Source organism: Syngnathoides biaculeatus, chromosome 12 (assembly GCF_019802595.1).
Source record: "Syngnathoides biaculeatus isolate LvHL_M chromosome 12, ASM1980259v1, whole genome shotgun sequence".
In the NCBI taxonomy this organism is placed as follows: domain Eukaryota; kingdom Metazoa; phylum Chordata; class Actinopteri; order Syngnathiformes; family Syngnathidae; genus Syngnathoides; species Syngnathoides biaculeatus.
In genome coordinates, this window is record NC_084651.1 from 4,021,310 (window position 1) to 4,040,808 (window position 19,499).

At 44.4% G+C, this 19,499-nt stretch overlaps 1 protein-coding gene across 1 annotated transcript in view; it reads right to left on the minus strand.

The window, feature by feature from the left end:
* The window catches only part of LOC133510110 (pro-neuregulin-3, membrane-bound isoform), a 188,939-nt gene that overhangs the window by 12,178 nt on the left and 157,262 nt on the right, over nucleotides 1-19,499 (minus strand). The window contains exon 3 of the mRNA XM_061837805.1: nucleotides 3,206-3,279. Coding sequence (XP_061693789.1) covers nucleotides 3,206-3,279 — 74 coding nt within the window. The remainder of the gene's footprint in view (nucleotides 1-3,205; nucleotides 3,280-19,499) is intronic.

Genomic DNA, 19,499 nt, shown 5'->3' on the forward strand with positions numbered 1-19,499 from the left:
AAGTAAGACTTTTCACAGAGAGTATAATGCTAGCGCCGCTGCGCTAACGCTAACGCTAACGTCAGGCTAACACTAACGCCGCGGGAAAGGAAATACCATTTGGTACGTACACACGCCGCTGCCATGTAAAAGCCACAAGTGCCCACATTAAAACTCACGTTGAAACACGAGATATTTACAAAGAAAGACTTTACACAGAGAATTTAAGGCTAGCGGTGGCACACTAACGCTAGCGTCGGGCTCACGCTAACGCCTCGCAAAAGGAAATGCCATTTGGTACATACACATGCCGCAGCTGTGTAAAAGCCGCAAGTGCCCAGATTGAAACACGAGATATTCACAAAGAAAGACTTTACACAGAGAGTTTAACGCTAGCGCTGGCACGCTAACGCCGCGTTAACACCGTGCTAAAGGAAATACAATTTGCTACATACACACGCCGCAGCTGTGTAAAAGCGTCAAGTGGCCACATTGAAACCCACGTTGAAACACAAGATATTTACAAAGAAAGACTTTACACAGAGTTTAACGCTAGCACCGCCACGCTAACACTAGCGTCGGGCTAACACTATTGCTGCGGTCAAGGAAATACCATTTGGTACATACACACCCTGCAGCTCTAAAAGCCGCAAGTGCCCACATTGAAACACGAGATATTTACAAAGAATCTCTTTACACAGAGTTTAATGCAAGTGCCGCCGCGCTAATGCTAAAGCTAGCATCGGGCTAACGCTAACGCCGCACTAACAGGGCTGGTTAAAAAAAACATACCAATAAAAATCACGGAGACACGGCAGTAACACGCTAGCGCAGCGCTAACAGGGCCGGACCGGTAAAACTCACTTCCTCGGCACATATATTCCACCGGTCTCACTCTTACCTTTTCCACACAAATGCCACAAGGTTGTGGCCGTCAGAGAAAAAAAATGGACAAATTAGCCGCATCACCGTATAAACCGCAGGGTTGAAAAAAGTCGCAGTTTATAGGCCGGAAATTACGGTAATTTATGCATCCTACCTGCTTCATTACAACTCATCCTCACCAGGGTCAAATGTCAGGAACCAGCACAGGGTGAACCCCGTCGCTCACACTGAGGTTAGAATCCGGCTGACCCTTGACCCTAACGAGGATGTCAAACTGTGACCAGCCATGTCCATGTGCTTGACAATTGCGATTATCACTTCCCAATCAAATGATCTGTATCGTTTCAAAATTTGGACATTTTTTAACCGTTCACTGGCAAGTTGACATTTAGAAGTGAGCACGTTCATTGTAGTACCGCTTTCTGCCACAACATGCTGGGCAGCACTGAGTTTTACTGAACGAGAAGCCGCGGCGAAAAAACTAAGAAGCAGAGAAGGTCTCCTAAAATTGTTGTAAGGTGCGAGTTGTTGCACCCACCGAGCAGAGTACGCTTGTGAGGAATCAAAATAATAACAAGAACCGTCGTGATTACCGCAATGTAGTAGCCCATCTATGGCATTCGGTATAGTATGTTTGCAATTATGAAAAAAAGGAGAGGAAATTGCGCTTTTGTGGTGGGTGTCAATGGACATTTTTGTTTAGCAGAGAACGAGTCAAAATGACGACTGAACAGTCGAGAAGAATAAATGGCTATGATAATTAAATAACGCGCAAGTAATTTTTCCCCCCTTTTTTCTTTCATGTAGTTCTGTTGTATCATAAATGCCCCCCCCCCCCCCCCCGTCCTCGTTCACCCCCAATTAGCTCTTCCCGACAACTCAATTTCCGCCGAGACCGATGAACGCCTCTCGCGCCCGATAGCATGTCGCTAAGTGTTAGCCGACAAACTGGACAGGAAGTGCAGGCGGGTGAGGGGGATGGGCAGGGAGGAAGGGGGAGCGCAAGATGCATGTTAGGAGGAAATTGGGAGGGAGAATTTAAAAAAAAAAACAAGAAAGAAATAAAATAAAATTAAAAAAAAGAAGGACAATACAGTGGTGCAATCGGTTCCAGAAGGCGGGTTGAAAACCGAAACATTCGAAAACCAAAGCGCGTTTTTCCATTGCAACGAATGGAAAATGAAATAATGCGTTCCGAGTCTAAAAAATAATACTGTTTTTTTAAGCTTTTCCTGATAATAAACTGCAGCGTAGAAATACATGTATAGTTTAAATACTTGACTCAAGGGGGTTGGGATTGGGGTGGGGGGATTGAGACGAGGTGTGGGAGAGAAGAAGAGGGATACGTTCGCTCTTCTTCTCCAGTGTTGCACTTACCCACTTTTTTTTTTGGAGGCGAAAAGCAGTCAAAACAACAAATGTGAGGAGAGAAAACAAAAACAAAAACAAAGTGAGAAGGAGGAAAACGGCCTTCTTCTGGCTTGCTAGCGCGCTAATGCTAAATGCTAGTATAGTAAAATCAACATCAGCTCGCATGCGACAACTGATAATGCGCGTCAATTTTTACAGAATATGAATCATCTGCAAGTTTCTAATAATACCATCTGAAAAACGATGAATGCAGCCTTTGCTGATTGGCTGTGAGAAGTCACATGGTTTCCCAGTGATGCATTCAGGATCCCTGACTGAGCCGAAGTAAGTGACGTGTCAATAAGTGTGAGTGTAGCCTATTATTTTGTTAATAATTCTGTGACGCTGCGGGTCATCAATAAAGTAAGATATTGACGACGTGAGGACATCATGATCATCATCATCATTATTGTTATTATTATTAGCATCGTTATTGACAGAAAGACTTCAAGAGGATGCCCGGCAATAAGCACGTCGTTAACGACGACAGAGACGCTAACGAGGACGATCCGCCTATCTTTTTTTTTTTAACGAGGACGCTTTCAGAAAGCACATCAGACGATCAACATTTCATCACTTCCATCATCATTTATATTTATAAATAATATACATTTATAAGACCCTCCTCCGCGGGTGGGAACAATTTGACAAGTCCAAAAACCGATCAGATCGCAAGAGTCCAACTCCGTGTAGGAAGGACTCGGGGAGTTGAACGAACGTTGAGCCAATGTAATGGCTGTCGAGTAATCAATGACACCGTTGATATATTTCCGTCAATTCAACAACTATAATTAACGTCGAAGCTTTTGATGAATTGGATGCCGTATGGAAAATATATATTTTTTTGCTATGCATTCAATAATAGTGTTGTAATAAGGCGAGGATGACGGGGAATGACGGCGTTTGGCGGGGGCGTCGTGCAGGGTCTTACTCGGATCCGACAGGATGGAGTCGGTCTTGGGCAGGAACTGGTCGCAACGGATGCCCTGGTAGCCTTCGCGACACCTGGTGGAGGAAAGGAGGAATGACAACGTCACTTAGCGCTGCCGCGCTTGCAGAGGAGTTGCACACAAAAAAAGTTGGACGTGGAGAAGGAAGAGGAAGACGGGAAGGAGGGCGGATGAGGGGAGGGAAAGAAGAGAGGAAGGAAAAAGTGGAAAATGGGAGGAGGAATGGCAGATTTTGCAGATATTATATATATAATTTATGGTATATAAACTGCATTTTTTTCCCACATGCTTTCAACCCTGCGGATTATGCGGTGATGCGGCTAATTTGCGCATTTTTTTTTTTTCTCACGGCTGCAAGGGGGGACTCGAGCGGAAAAGGTAAGAGTGAGACCGGTGTATATGTGCCGAGGAAGGGCCTTTTACCGGTATGTTTTTTTTTTTTTTTTACAGGCCCTGTTAGTGCTGCACTAGCATTAGCGCTGTGCTAACGTGTTGCTGCTGTGTTACTGTGGTGTCAGTGATTTTTATCGGTATGTTTTGCTGCGCCGGTGTGTTTCTGCTGTGCTACTGCTGCGTTTTAGTGATTTTTACTGGTATGTTTTTTTTTAACCAGCCCTGTTAGCGCTGTGCTAGCGTGTTCCTGCCTCGTCTCAGAGATTTTTACTGGTATGTTTTTTTTAACTGGCCTTGTTAGCGCCGCGCTAGTGTGTTTCTGTTCCGTTACTGCCGCGTCTCAGTGATTTGGTCTGTTTTTTGTTTTTGTTTTAATCCTGTTAGCGCTGCGCTAGCGTGTTGCTGTTGTGTTACTGCCGCATCTCTGTGATTTTTACTGGTATGTTTTTTTTTAATCAGGCCCTGTTAGCGCCACCCTAGCGTGTTTCTGCTGTGTTACTGCCGCGTCGCAGTGATTTTTACTGGTATTTTTTTTTTAACCAGCTCTGTTAGCGCCGCGCTAGCGTGTTTCGGCTGCATTACTGCTGCATCTCAGTGATTTAGGTATGTTTTTTTTTTTTTTTAAACCGGCCCTGTTAGCGCCGCACTAGCGTGTTTCTGCTGTCTTACAGCCCCGTCTCAGTGATTTTTACTGGTATTTTTTTTTTAACTGGCCTTGTTAGCGCTGCACTAGCGTGTTTCTGCTGCGTTACCACCACATCTCAGTGATTTAGGTATGTTTTTTTTTTTTTTTAACCGACTCTGTTAGTGCTGTGCTACCGTGTTGCTACTGCCTGTTTGTCCTACCATGTTGTTGCTAAGTTAAGCTAAGCTAAGGTATTAAAACTTTGAAAACTCTTTCTGGGTGCCTCTTTGTAAATATCTCGTGTTTCAACGTGGGGACTTGCGGCTTTATGTATGTACCAAATGGTATTTCCTTTACAAATGTACTCAGTGAGGCTTACAATCCGGTGCGCTTTGTAGGCCGGAAATTACGGTACTTGAGACTTTATCACGGATCGTCTCCTGACAGATGTACAAAAGAACAAAAATAACTGAGCTCGAATGCTAATCTTGCTAATGCTAACATAGCCGAAAAGCAATGATACACAAAGGGAAGCTAAAAAGTGACAACACAAACACACACACTGTTGTTCATTTTTGGGCCATAACAATTGTGTTTGTCATTTTTTTCTCGTTTATTCTTGTTAACAATTATCAAGCATGTGCCGCCGCATTTGCGCTCGCTTCCACGCGTCGTACGTCGCAACGCACGCACGCACGCCTTTGTGTGGGTGAATATTGTACGCTGATACCCCAAAAAAAATCAAATATGGATTTAGCGCTCCGACCTTCTACGACGAGGGCGCAATTTGGCAAAGGCAAGCGGCGGAGGTCACGTTTCCCGCCGAAAGGAGCGGAAACTTAAAATACAGCAATATGAAATTGTCAATAACGTCATTTTTAAAAAATATTTTCTAACCCTTTTGCTGAACTCTCTCCTTCCTCATTCATTCATGCAACCTGTCAGGCGGCGGACGGGTGAGCGTGATGTTGCGCGTTTGTGTCATTTTGCCGACCGCCGCGCGGGCAAAGTGTGCCGGGCGAGATGCGGCGTTGCACCTCGTGAATAAAACATGGCGCCCAACACGGGCGTCTGTCTCGCAAAGCTTTCAGGAGAGCAAAGAGCCTCCTCAATTATTCACCCCCCCAAAAAAAAAAAAAACACTTTCGCACGTGGTGGCCTGGAATTTTTAGGTCGTGACCTCGAAACCACGGCAACGGGACGGCTTCCCGTCGTCAACGTTCGCGACTTTATTGGAGTATTTTTTGTCCCTGTTGAAAATGCTTAATCGCTACTTTTTCTCTTTTTTTAATTTTTATTTTGAAATGGAATGTTATGAATAAAAAAATGTATTTATTTTAATTTCAATATTTCTTCAAATCTATTTTACAATTTGACAACATGAAATTTTAATGTAAACAATACAGCATTTTAAGAATAAAAATGTGATTCATTGCAATCTCATTTAGATTATTAAATGGATTTTTTTTGTTTAATAAAAATATGTTATCGAATGTGTATATTAAATGCATTTATATATTTTTCTAATGAAAATGTTTTTTTTTTCGGATTGTATTGTTATTTTATAATGTTTACAGACTATTTAATTTCATTATTTTTGATGTAAAATAGAGAAAATAGTTTTCAATTTTGAACATGTACTTTTTGAAAAGGTAGTTATTTTATGTATTTTTTTATATATTTCTCTAATGAAAATGTTTTTTTTGTATTGTATTGTTATTTTATAATGTTTTAAAATAAAACACCTATAGCTCTTTATTTTAAAACAGACCATTTAATTTCATTATTTTTGATGGAAAAGAGAGAAAATGGTTTTCAATTTTGAACATGTACTTTGAGAAAAAGTAGTTATTTCATATATATTTTTTATATATTTCTTTCATAAAAATGTTTTTTTTGTATTGTATTGTTATTTTAAAATGTTTTTAAATAAAACACCTTTAGGTCTTTATCTTAAAACAGACTATTTAATTTCATTATTTTTGATGGAAAATAGAGAAACTAGTTTTTCAATTTTTAATGTACTTAGTAGGTAGTTACTTTATGATACAATAATACATAAAATTAAAATATATTGAATTTTTTTAAAATTAAAAATGCCATTGCATTTTCTTTATGTCTTTAAATAAAAAGTATTTTTATTTGTATTAAATTGTATTAATTTTTTAGTATGTAGTATGAGCAAGTCAATTCTATTTTGAATTTTACACAAGTACAGTATGTAGTAAATATTTCATAGAAAAGGGTTTCAATTTTATGACAAAATAAAATGTTAGCAGACATAACTAAGAATCAAAAAAACAGTTTGTTGTACAAAAGGAAACTTCTCTAAGAGGAAGGAAAGATTTTTTTTTTTTAAAAAAAAAAGATGCTTCCATCCTCAAGCGCCTCCGACATGTTAGCAAACGGCTAAAAGTCTGAAAGGAAATATGCCGCGTATGAATTATGAATGACAGCGCGAAAGACTTTTCAGCCTGCAAGGAAAAATCCAAAACACTAAAAAGTAGTCGACAGATTTGTGTGATGTATTTCTTTGAAATGTGAAATCATTTCAAAAATAAAAAATAAAAAAAAGTAGCTGGGGGTTACAAGCCATATTATTGCTGTCGCCACGACTCCGATTGCTACTACCACCACCACTACTACTATTTGTACTTCTAATACCATTACTACTGCCACTACTTAACTACGACATTTAAAAAATGTACGCGTGTGGTCAGTCATGCCCGCGGATATAACGTTACGGGTGTGGTTCACCTGTCATGCCCTGTCGTGAAGGCTTACTACAATAAAAATATTACCGTAATTCCCGGCCTAGAGAACCCGCACTTGGTTATAAGCCCCGGTACACAGAAAGTGTACGTTAGCACGGGGCTAGCATTAGCACGGCGCTAGCGTTAAACTCTTTAAACACTTTCTGTGTACTGTGGCCTATAACCAGATGCGCTAACGCTAGCGCCGCGCTAACCCTAGCACCGCATGAACCGCAAGGTTGAAAGCGTGTGAAAAAAGTTGCGGCTCGTAGGCCGGAAATTATGATAATTACATTTGATAATAATTCACAATGACGTTCTCCTTGCGTATGCCGAAAGCCAAATTGTTTCCGTGACGACGGTCTCGAAGCGTTCCAACCCTGAACACGACGATAGGTCGGAGGGTTGTGTCGGGTTAGCGCAATCATCTCGGCACGGCGGAAATCGACTACGCGCACATTTCATATCGGCGCTCAATTGCAAATTCAGGACAGCGTTATTGTTTATAAGAGAAGACGGAAAAATAGCCGTCACGTATCATTTAGGGTCGCAAGACATCAACAGGAAATATGTCACAGCTGGAAATCAATTTTTTAAAAATGCCCATCACACAGAGAAGGAAATTACAGCTACCTTGAGAGTTTTCACACCGCAACACCGCATCCTTTTAGTAGAGCATAACAAAGGCAACAATTTTTTTTTCCAATGTGCATTTTCTTTCTCAAAAAATAAACAACTTTGCTCGCTCTATAAATACATCATATTTTTCCCCAAAATTATGGAAAATATCCAACTTTTTTTTCCATGGAAATGTTTCACGGATAAATTTAGAACCACACAACTTTTTCTTTTCCATAAAATACTTTTTGACCTTTTCTCAAAAGATAAACCTTTTAAAAATAATTTCCAATTTTTTAAAAGAAATTGTCAACTTTTTCTCCTCGTTTTTTTCCCCCCAAAAGTATAAAAATATTTGAACATATGAAAGTTAAACCTTCATTTTTATTTTTTTAGATTTCTTGTTGATTTTTTCTTGGAAATATATCCACATATATAATATAATATAAATATATCCATATATATATATATATATATATATATATATATATATATATATAAATATATCCATATATATATATAATTTTTTTAAGAAAACTAAATCTTTTTTGGAAATACAAATTTGTATTTTTTTTTTAACAGAAATCAGAGCTTTTTTTTTTTTTTGGAAAAGATTATCCAATGTATAAATACGGAAAGTTCCACCCTGGCAATGTACGCGGCAATATCGACTCGCAACGGCGACAACGCAGGTCGTGGCCGCAACGTTTTACGCCGTTTTACCTGCACGCCGTTCGCATTTCCCTCACGTGCGCCCTCGACCGTCCGTCAAGGTCCCTTCTGACGTTCCGCCCTGGGCTTTTTCTTTCTGCCGCGCGTGCGATTCGTACGACGACTTTGACATTGAGCGAAAGAAACGAACGGCCGCGTCTCGCCCTGGCAATTGACTCCTTCCTGCCACTTTGATGTCCTCTCGTGTCTCCATTTGTTATTATTTTCTCTCCCCTTCCCTCACATTATTTCTACGGGGGTCGCCATTTATTTCTCGATATTGTCTCATCTTCTTTTCCGTCTCCGTCCCCGCGGGGCAACTCAAGCCGGCCGCCGCCTGCGTGCTGTTTCCATGGCGATCGGCGTCCTCGGCGTCCCTGGCGACGAGCGAGCGCGCGGACTTTCCGAGCGGGAACACGCACACGACCGCCGGCGAGGGCGAGGGCGGCTGACGGCCAGCCCTTCTGACAATTTAAAGCTTCAAAGTCGTTAAAAATGTCCCCCATCAAATACGAATCGTGCTGAAACCGACGCTTTTCAAGTCAAATCGAGCTGTCGTCTTATGGAAAACGCGTCAACGCTACCGAATAAAAACGGTACCCTGGGGACAAGAACAGGCACGAGTTTTGATTGCAGCGGTTTGTCGCCATTTTGGTAGCGTCAATTAAAGGAGGGCTTCGGGTCATGTCGACGCACTTTTAATACCGCGGCAGTCACTGTCATTTGCCATCGCACTCGCAAATCTGCGCAGTCCGAGCACGAAAAATCACACGTGCAAAATTGGTTACGTGTAGAAATACATAGATATTGAAAGATGTAGCCTATTTTGTGTAGTCTTGACAATGTTCCCGCTAAGCTGCGCCACTGCGCAATTGCGCACTTGTCGCAAACTCTCAGCGCACATGAAAACCGATCCAATGCAGTGAACCACAGCCTGACATTTTTTTTTTTAAACACACCATCTATAACTATAACAAGCTCCTGCTTCTACTTCCTAGTTTACCGGACACCGCCCCCTTCCGCTCTTAAAGGGGTACACGCATAATTACAAACAGAACCCACACTCGCAACTTTATGTCTGCAGGCATGACTGGTGGACCACACTCATAACTTTACATCTGCGGGCATGACTGAGCACACCTGTACATTTTTCAAATGTGAGTGACTGCCGCCAGCAAGCAGGCAACGTAAAATCACGTCGTTAACAATATAATTAGCTCGCGCCAGCACCAACGATTGCTCGCAAATATGCCAACGTTTTGTCAGTTCGTGTTTTCGGAAATATCGGTTTGTGCGGGGTAATCTAAGTTTGATAACGGCGAGCAAGGGAGGCAATCCTATTGGTCGACGTCGAGTGATACGTGAAAGGGTCGACGTTGATTTGCCGCGCGACAAAGACCATATCGCAAAAATGTAACATGCTAGAATTTTCGTTTTTGGGGTGGTTGTGCAAAATCGTTTCAAAATACTTCGTGACACAACATAACGGGCCTGACCTGAAATGTGTCCCCCAATATTGGATGCTGATCAGTTCCATAAAACCTGAAATTCCAGAGATTATTATTTTTTTTTTAATCTATGAAAGTTGATGTACAACGAGGGTCTCAGACTGGCGGCCGGCGGGCCAATTGCGGCCCGCGAGATTACATTTTGTGGCCCCCACCTCGATATGAAAGTATAATGGTGGTGCGTCCCTCGAGTTTTATACGGATGGCATTTTTGCAGTGTTGTGTGCGGGGGCCGAACAATCACAGGGGGGTGGGGGGTAGATGGCTTGCCTGATGCAAGCAGAAAAACTATTTCCAATGAGAAAGTTACAGCAGCGTTGCCAAGGAGACGTTTTGCGCAGAACTTGTAAACAGCAGCGTCCTTCTTTATCCCATTTTCTGTTTTGTTTGAGAAGATATGATTGTTTTTCCATTTCTAATTTAAATTCAAAACATAAGGCTGCGGCCCGACCTCAGTCAGACTCCGCCTCCAGCGGCTCGAAGGTGAATTTATTGAGACCCTTGATGTACAGAGTTTTTTTTTTTTTTTTTTTTTTTTTGCATAGGGCGGTGAACAGACAACCCCCACTGGTGTGGAAAAAGTATCACCGTTTGACATTTTTTTCCCCTTTTGTCAACTTTTTCTCGATTTTAATGAGCCAACGCGAGCGAGCGAATGTTTTCCGGTGAGTCACAAAAAAAAAAAAAAAAAAGGTTTGAAGTCGGTGCTTTTTCAAACTCCCCCCCCCCCCCCGCCGCCCCCCCACCGGGCCACCTGATGCGGGAGATCAGGACACAGAGCAAAAAAAAAAAAAAAAAAAAACAAACAAAAAAAGCTTTTCAGCGGAACTCGAGCCTCCGAACAAGGCCAAAGTATTTCGGTCCGGAGCAAAGAACATTCAAGCTGAGAGCTTCGGTGACGAACGGGCGGCTATTGAATTTTCACGTTGCCGAGTCAAAATGGCTCCGGAGGGTCAATGTTCCAAACATTCCGAACCTGATTTGGAAGTTTTCAATTTTAGAGGTTGTCGTTAAACTCCTCCAGACAGGGGGAAAAAAAAAAAAAAAAAACCCCTCAAACTTTTGGCAATTTAGTTTCTTCCATCTGTCGATTAATCATGCTTCGAAATTTGGCAGCGATTGGCGCAAATCTGTAGGACAAATGTGGCTTTGAAGGAGGCCAAAATGACGTTTTGTTTCTTGAGATTTTTTTTTTTTGTTGGTCCGGAGGTTGGACAAGAACTTCACGCTGTTCTATGACGAGTCGTCAAACTTCTCCATCCAAATGTCACGAGGAAAAAACTTCAAGTTCTGGCATCGACCGTATAAAATAAGACGTTGAGTAAAACGTATTTTCACTTGTTTCAATATCATTTTTCACTTAAAATAATGTATAAATAATTGTCAGTGTAGTATGTTCTTTTTTTTTTGTTATTCTAATTGCAAATTACTGTAATTTTTATTTCAAGTCTATTCATCTATTATCTACCGCTTTTCCGGGTCAGGTCGCAGGGGGGAAGTAGCTTTCAGCAGGGATACCCAGACTTCCCTTTCCCCAGCCACTTCTTCCAGCTCTTCGGGAGGGATCCCGAGGCGTTCACACAGTCTCTCCAGAGTGTCCTGGGTGGTCCTCGGGGTCTCATTCCGGTTGGACGTGCCCGGAACACCTCACCAGGGACCCGTCCGGGAGGCATCCGGATCAGATCCCCCAGCCACCTCATCTGGCTCCTCTCAATGCGGAGGATCAGCGGCTCGACACTGAGGCCCTCCCGGATGACCGAGCTTCTGTCAAGAACCTCTGGTGCAGGGGCGGACCCAAATGCAGGATTTCGAGGCAGAGGCATAATGTTCAACGTGGTGTATTCCGGAAACAGGGTCATATAGGATGAATGAGCTTCTGACAGTATCTCTAAGGGAGAGCCCGGACACCCTGCGTAGGAAAATCATTTCGGCCCCTTGTATCCGGGATCTTGTTCTTTTGGTCACGACCCACAGCTCATGCCCATAAGTGAGGGTAGGAACGTAGATTCATTGCTAAATCGAGAGCTTCGCCGTTCGACTTAGCTCCCTCTTTACCACAACGGTCCGATACGAAGTCCGCATCACCGCAGACGCCGCACCGATCCGTCCGTGGATCTCAGGCTCCGTTCTTCCCTCACTGCTGAACAAGACACCCAAGATACTTGAACTCCTCCACTTGGGACCCGGAGAGGCCACGCCACCCTTTTCCGACTGAGGACCACGGTCTCGGATTATTTCAACTGAAACATTAAAATAGTCTAAAAACAAGTTACTTATTCGGCAATGAGTCTTATTCGAAGTGTAATTCCGATTAGTTCTGACTCGAAATAAGACGAGACCAAAATGACCCGAAATGGCCGTTTTGAACCAACATGGCCGACTCCCGGTGACTTTTCTGGCACGGCTTCTTCAATCTTTCCTGTGAACTGATTTCGGGGGGGGGGGGGGCTGACCGTTCAAAGAATTCCCGCGAGACCGGGCGAGCGCCGTCTTAAAACGAAGGACCGTTTTCCCACTCGCGGGGGGGGCGCGATGATGTAACGCCACCGAGGTCAGCCGTGACATCATCGCCGGGGGTTCGGGTCCCGTGCGGGAAAATCCCACAATGCACTGCGGTAAGCCCCAAACATTTGTTGAAAAAAATAAAAATAAATAAAAAATCACGTAATAACAGCACGCATGCACTTGGTACACAAACGTCACAGATGTAAACGTGTGTTGCCGTCTGTGTGTGTGTGTGAGACACTTTGTGTCAATGTGTATGTACTCGTGTGCGTGTTTGTTTTACAGCATGTCACCGTGTGTGTTTCAAGCATGTGGATGACACTTTGTGTCAATGTGTGTGTGTTTTTTTTTGTGCGTGTTTTTGCATTAATATGCGTGTTTAGCACGTGTGTGTGTATGACGATGTGTGCCAATGTATCCGTGATTGCGTGTGTGTGTGTCAAGCATGTGGATGACACTTTGTGTCAATGTGTGTGTGTGTGTTTTTTTGTGCGTGTTTTTGCATTAATATGCGTGTTTAGCACGTGTGTGTGTATGACGATGTGTGCCAATGTATCCGTGATTGCGTGTGTGTGTGTCAAGCATGTGGATGACACTTTGTGTCAATGTGTGTGTGTGTGTTTTTTTGTGCGTGTTTTTGCATTAATATGCGTGTTTAGCACGTGTGTGTGTATGACGATGTGTGCCACTGTATCCGTGATTGCGTGTGTGTGTGTGTCAAGCATGTGGATGACACTATGTGTCAATGTGTGTTTTTTTTGTGTGTGTATTTTCATTAGTATGCGTGTTTAGCACATGTGTGTATGACGATGTGTGCCAATGTATCGTGACTCAGTGTGTGTGTCTGTTTCTCAGCATGTCTCCGGTGTGTGTGTGTGTGTGTGTGTGTAGGTGTTTGCATTAGTGTGTATGTTAAGCATGCGGATGACACTGTGTGTCAATGTGTGCGTGTTTTTTGTGCGTGTATTTGCATTAGTGTGCGTATTTACCACGCGTGTGTGTGACGATGTGTGTCAATGTATTTGTGATTGTGTGTGTGTGTTTCTCAGGATGTCTGCAGTCTGTGTGTGTCTGTGTGCCTGTGTGTGTTTGCATTCGTGTGTTTTAAGCATGTGTTTGTACGGCAGTGTTTTTGTTTCATTCTGTGTAGGTGTGTGTTTTTATTTCAGCACATCAGTGTGACTGTATGCATGTCGGTGTGTGTGTGTGTGTGTCTTTCGATGTTTGTGTTTGTTTGTCAGCTTGCGTGTTTGCGTATGTGTGCGTTATGTAACGCCGTACACGGAGCCAGGTCACACGTGCTCTTTGGCAAACACATCGAGGTGAGGCCTTATGTAACACACACAGACACAGAGACACACACACGCACACACATCAAAGAAGTAACCTTCCAAAAATCCCATAAACGATAAAAGACTTGGTTGAAACATCGCCAGGGCCGACGAGCATGTGTAAGAACGCAAAGTGGGTCAAAGGTCACACGGCCAACCAAGTGATCGCAAAGGAAACGTCAGCGTTTGCAGTTTGACGCGAAGTTTTGCGCCGCACCGACGACCGGGGGTGATCAAACTCATTTTTTCCTCGCGGGCCCCTCAGAGGGCCGTCACGACTGTGGAACAAAAATGTTTAATCATCTCGTCGTATTTACATAATCAATTTATGAACGGGTTTTGGAATCAGAAATCAAGTGTAACGTGTTCGTCAACTATTCACATGTGTAATAACACAAAAAATGCTTGTGATATCGCAACTTTCTCATTTATGATATATGACAATTTCAAAGGGGAAATCCAGTGCTTTGCATGAAGAGTGTATCCGATAGTTCATGTAATATGTACCCTATTTTGACAATAAGATGTTAAATCCTCTCTCATTTAATTGTCTTTTGAGAAGATTTTTAATCGACAATTACGAATTTTCAGGGGTGCTGCCACTTTCGCAAGTCACGTGACCTACGTGCGCGGATTTGACGTGTTGTACCGTGCCCCGACAAAGGCTCGATTACAAGGGACACCATTTATGCCCAGCGCCGATTTCTCGGATTTATCCTCATCTGATGAAGAAATAGAAGTATTGGTTGATCGGGAAGACGGAGGAATACGTCCATACACATTTGAACCTGTGGATGTAAATAATGTCGAATATTCGGATAGTTCTTCGGACGGGAATAATGCAGTCTGACGAGCGAGCTCTGCCGCCGAAGCTCGGCTAGCGGCCTCCACCTCCACCAAAGCTCGGATGAAGGCCTCCGCCTCCGCCGAAGCTCGGCTAACGGCCTCTGCCGCCTGGAAGCTCGACTCGTGGCCCGCCACCGGAACCCGCTCGTCAGACTCTGCGTCATTCCCGTCCGAAGAACCATCCGCGACTGCCGGCCCAGAGCTCCGGGGGCCTTTGTTCACGCACTTATGTCTACGCGTAGGCCTCCGAGTAATCAGACATATTCAGTAATCAGACATAGTCATATTGCTCGAAGAACCATCCGAATATTCAACATTAATTCCAGCCACAGGTTCAAACCTGTATGGAAGTATTCCTCCGTCTTCCCGATCAACCGATACTGCTATTTCTTCATCAGATGAGGATAAAACCAAGAAATCGGCGCTGGGCGTAAATGGTGTCCCTTGTAATCGAGCCTTTGTCGGGGCACGGTACAACACGTCAGATCCGCGCACGTAGGTCATGTCACTCGCGAAAATGGCAGCGCCCCTGAAAATTTAGAATTGTTGATAAATATATTCTCAAAACACCATTAAATGAGAGAGGATTTAACATCTTATTGTCAAAATAGGGTACATATTACATGAACTATCGGATACACTCTTCATGCAAAGCACTGGATTTCCCCTTTAAAATTGTCATATATCATAAATGAGAAAGTTGCGATCTCACAAGCATTTTTTGTGTTATTACACATGTGAATAGTTGACGAACACGTTACACTTGATTTCTGATTCCAAAACCCGTTCATAAATTGATTATGTAAATACGACGAGATGATTAAACATTTGATGATTAAACAGATCCGCGCACGTAGGTCATGTCACTCGCGAAAATGGCAGCGCCCCTGAAAATGTATAATTGTTGATAAATATATTCTCAAAACACCATTAAATGAGAGAGAATTTAACATCACATTGTCGATAAATATCTTTCATATTACAGGACCTCATCCTTTAAATTTTGGTCCATATTTTTCCAAGAATCACGGAAACTGACACTCTAGATGTGGCTCCGCGGGCCACATAAAATCACGCAGCGGGCCAGATCTGGCCCCCGGGACTTGAGTTTGACACCAGCGCACTAGTCGGGACACCCGGGCAGAACGCGGACCTCCGCTGGAGGCCAAAGCGCGAAAAAAAAATTCAAGATGACAGAAGCGGCGACGAGTGAGCTCACATCCTTTGCCGCCCTCCGCGAGGGATTCGCGGCATCTCCGGCATATTCCGCCCACGCACACTGAACATATCAAACTGTTCATAATTTTCCCATCTGTCGAGTAAAAGTAGGTCAATGTCGGTGGCGAATCGGACAAAATGGCTCGGAGGACGAGTTCGTCTGGAAACGGAGAAAATACCGCTAAAACTCAGCTAAAAATGACCACTCGAGACATCAACAAAATGGCAGATTTCCATTTTTTTTGAAAGATTTCGTGCGGGTCTACGGTCGCATTAATCTGAATTTCCTAAAGAATCCGGGCAGTGTACCAAGAGTCATCCAATTTCGCCACCATGCGTGCTTGAAATTTAATTCGACTCCCATTCATCCCGTTGGAGTCAATTAGCTTAGCCGTGTTAGTGCTTTGAGGCGCAAAGTAAACGTAACCCCGGAATGACTTCGACGCTGCCGACAAGATCTTAATTGTCTCGTTAATGGGACATGCAGGATCAACATCACCCACTTCTTCTTCCCCGCGTACGCTAACGAGCTAGCGGCCTGAGGCTACCGCGAGAGATTAGCGCACGCCGGATGTAAAAGTTGGGGGAAATGAGGTTGGCGGCGACGCGTGTGAACGCTTAAATGAAACAATGGGCTAATCGGGTTAGTCTCGCTCGTCCGACACGGACGCACGCAAACTTTGCGCGGACCGGCGATTGTTATCGACGAGCGCGACACGGCGGATTAAACCCAGATTATTGTGCCCCCGTGTCGGATTAGCACGAGATTGGCGCTCCTGACATCGACGACTTTGGATAATTTGTGTAAAATGGGCATAATTACCATGTTAGTTTACGAAGGACAAGCCTCCTAGCTTGCCGTTAGCTAGTTAGCAGTAAACTTTTTGGTTCATGAAGGATGGTATCATCATTGGTCGAGGGGGGTAGACTAAATACTAGCTATACGCGGTATTTGGGAGTAACTAATTACATGTAACTGTAACTGCAATTTACTACATTACAGGGAGAGAATTCTTTGAGGTACAACCAGGATTATGTGGGCGGTACAATAGATCATCTCCACCTGTCGCCCGCGAGCCGCAGAATTAGCGTGTAGCCTGAGCGCGTGGCAATGACTAATGAGAAGATTAATTGGCAACGCGAGTTATTAACAAGGCAGAGGCGGCTCGAGCGGCTTTCCACACATCAGCGTGAAAGCGGATTAATGTTGTCTGAGGAGCCGGGACGCTAGCGCCGTTGTGATGCCGCCACAAAGGCTTAGCTTAGCCGCGCCACCTTGAGTGGGCTGGACACCTGCGAGGTCCTGCAATTGCATTCGACGCCCGTAGGGGGCATCGTGTCGCCGGTAAATCAATACATTAGCATTTTGCTCACGTCTGTAGCGCGAGTGGAGCTCGGCGGGGGCCGCGACGGTGGCGGCGGAGGATCATTGTCATGCTTCGCCGCTCCCGACTCGTCTGGCGCGCTCGGCCTTCAACACTTCCCGGGAATATTTAGCGCTCCGCCGAGACAAGGTGAAGGTTTCGGACGGCCGAGGTCACGCGTGTCGCGTCCCCCCCCCCGGGGGCCGACTCTCGTCTCGCCTCCTTACTGGAAGCCGCTCTCGCCGCCGTTGTGATGCCGGCAGCCGCTGAGGGGGCAGGAAGTGACCTCTGATCACGTGTTGAATATTTAACAGCGGGAGAGGGAGGACTCCAGACTGTCTCCGGTGTGTTCGAATTCTCTGTAAAGGGACATATTCTGGAATTTGACTTTTAAATTGTGATGTGTAGCGGTACCGCCACACGTTTAATTGCCGTAATTCCCGGCCTACAGCGTGCACCTGCTTATAAACCAGTACATTTGTAAAGGAAATACCATTTGGTACGTACATGGGCCGCAGCCGTGTAATTGCCGCAAGTGCCCCCATTGAAACACGAGATATTTACAAAGGAAGACGGTACACAGAGAGTTTAACGCTCGCGCTGCGGTGCTAACGCTAAAACTAGCGCCGTCGTGCGTGCTAACGCTAGCACCGTGCTAACAGCGTCGGTTAAAAAAAAAACATACTGGTAAAAATCACGGAGACACGGCAATAACACGCTAGCGCCACGGTGCTAACGCTAACACTAGTGCCGCCCTGCGCACTAAGGCTAGCATTGTGCTAACAGGGCCGGATTAAAAAAAAAAAAAACATACTGGTAAAAATCACAGACACACGGCGGTAACACTCTAGCGAACCGCTAACTGGGCCGGACCGATAAAAGTCACTTCCTCAGCGCATATATTCCACCGGTCTCACTCTAACCTTTTTTTACGCTTGAGCGCCCCCTTGCGACCGTTAGAAAAAAATTGCACAAATTAGTCGCATCACCGCATAAAGCGCAGGGTTGATGGCGTGTGGAAAAAGTCGCAGTTTATAGGCCGGAAATTACGGTAGTTCATTCCATCTGAGGAAAAACAGAACTGTATGTCTTCATCCGTCCGTCCGTCCGTCCATTTTCAACATCGCTTATCCTGGGGTGCTGGAGACTACCCCAGCTGACTTTGTGCGAAAGGCGGACTACACCCTGAACTGGTCGCCAGTCAGTCGCAAAGGCCACTCTGTACGTCTCCTTTAACCCAAAGTTGGATACTTCATGTTGTTTTGTTGGACTTCTCTCATGTTTAATTCAGTGTAGAGCAAACGTAAACTCTCGATACAAAAACTTATTTTACTCGGACAAGAGGCCTCACATTAAAGAGTTTAAATATTTAACTGGCTCGTAAAAGTACAACAATTCCCTGATGACTAAAAGTGTTGAAGCCAAAATTTGAGGCGGTGGCTCTCGCTCACTGAGGCCGATCGTGTGCGTTCAGTATCTCCGTACGCCGGCAGCGAAGCCGCACAATCCAGAAAACGTAAAAAGATGCCGTTTGAGGAGAATAACAATAATTTGGCGCTACGTGATTCAAGTAGACGTTCGGAAAATGTCAAAATACTCCCTGATGTCGATCGACGTCAGCACGGATAAAAGATGCTTTATTACCGGTAGTTTAAAAACAAACCCCCGCCAAAAAATTGCGACGATAACCGAGATTGCGCGGTAAACGTGATCATTTTTATTTCTTTTAGTGCCACATCAACCCAGCCCAACATTTAAATCAAGGTCACGTAAGGGGACAGCTTGCTAGTTCAAGCCCACGTGTCGTCCCGAGAAACATTGTAAAATAGATATTGAAATGAAAAATACGTCGAACATTATTCACTTCAAGGTCTATATGAAAAAATAAATATGAGCGGAAGTGTCATTCGACATCCGAGTGGTCGCCATATTGGCTGCGTCTCCTGCCCGTGATGTCACCCCATTGAAAACACGCTGTGACCCTTTCAAAGAAGAGAACATCTCACAACCGAGTGAAACATTATATATATATATATATATATACATATTTAGATGATATGCGGATCGCGGCCAAACCGCCTCCCAGCCCGATCCACCTCTGTGCGGCGGTGATAAAAACAACGCCGCCCGCGAGCGACGACAACGCCGCGGCCAGAACCTCCTCGCCGTCCGAACCACTTCCGCGAGACACCGCGGCCCGCCACCGCGACAAGCCACCCCGTCCGTCAGCGGCTGCTGCACGGAAGCCTTCCGACGCGCACATCAACACATTTAGAACCCCCGATTTTCGGATTACCCGCCCCCGCAACTAGTAGTTGTATACAAACCTAGCTGTCATTTGGAACCCACCAAGTTCTCGTCCTTTGCACCCGTGCAATCCATTTTTCACGACGAACCGGGTCT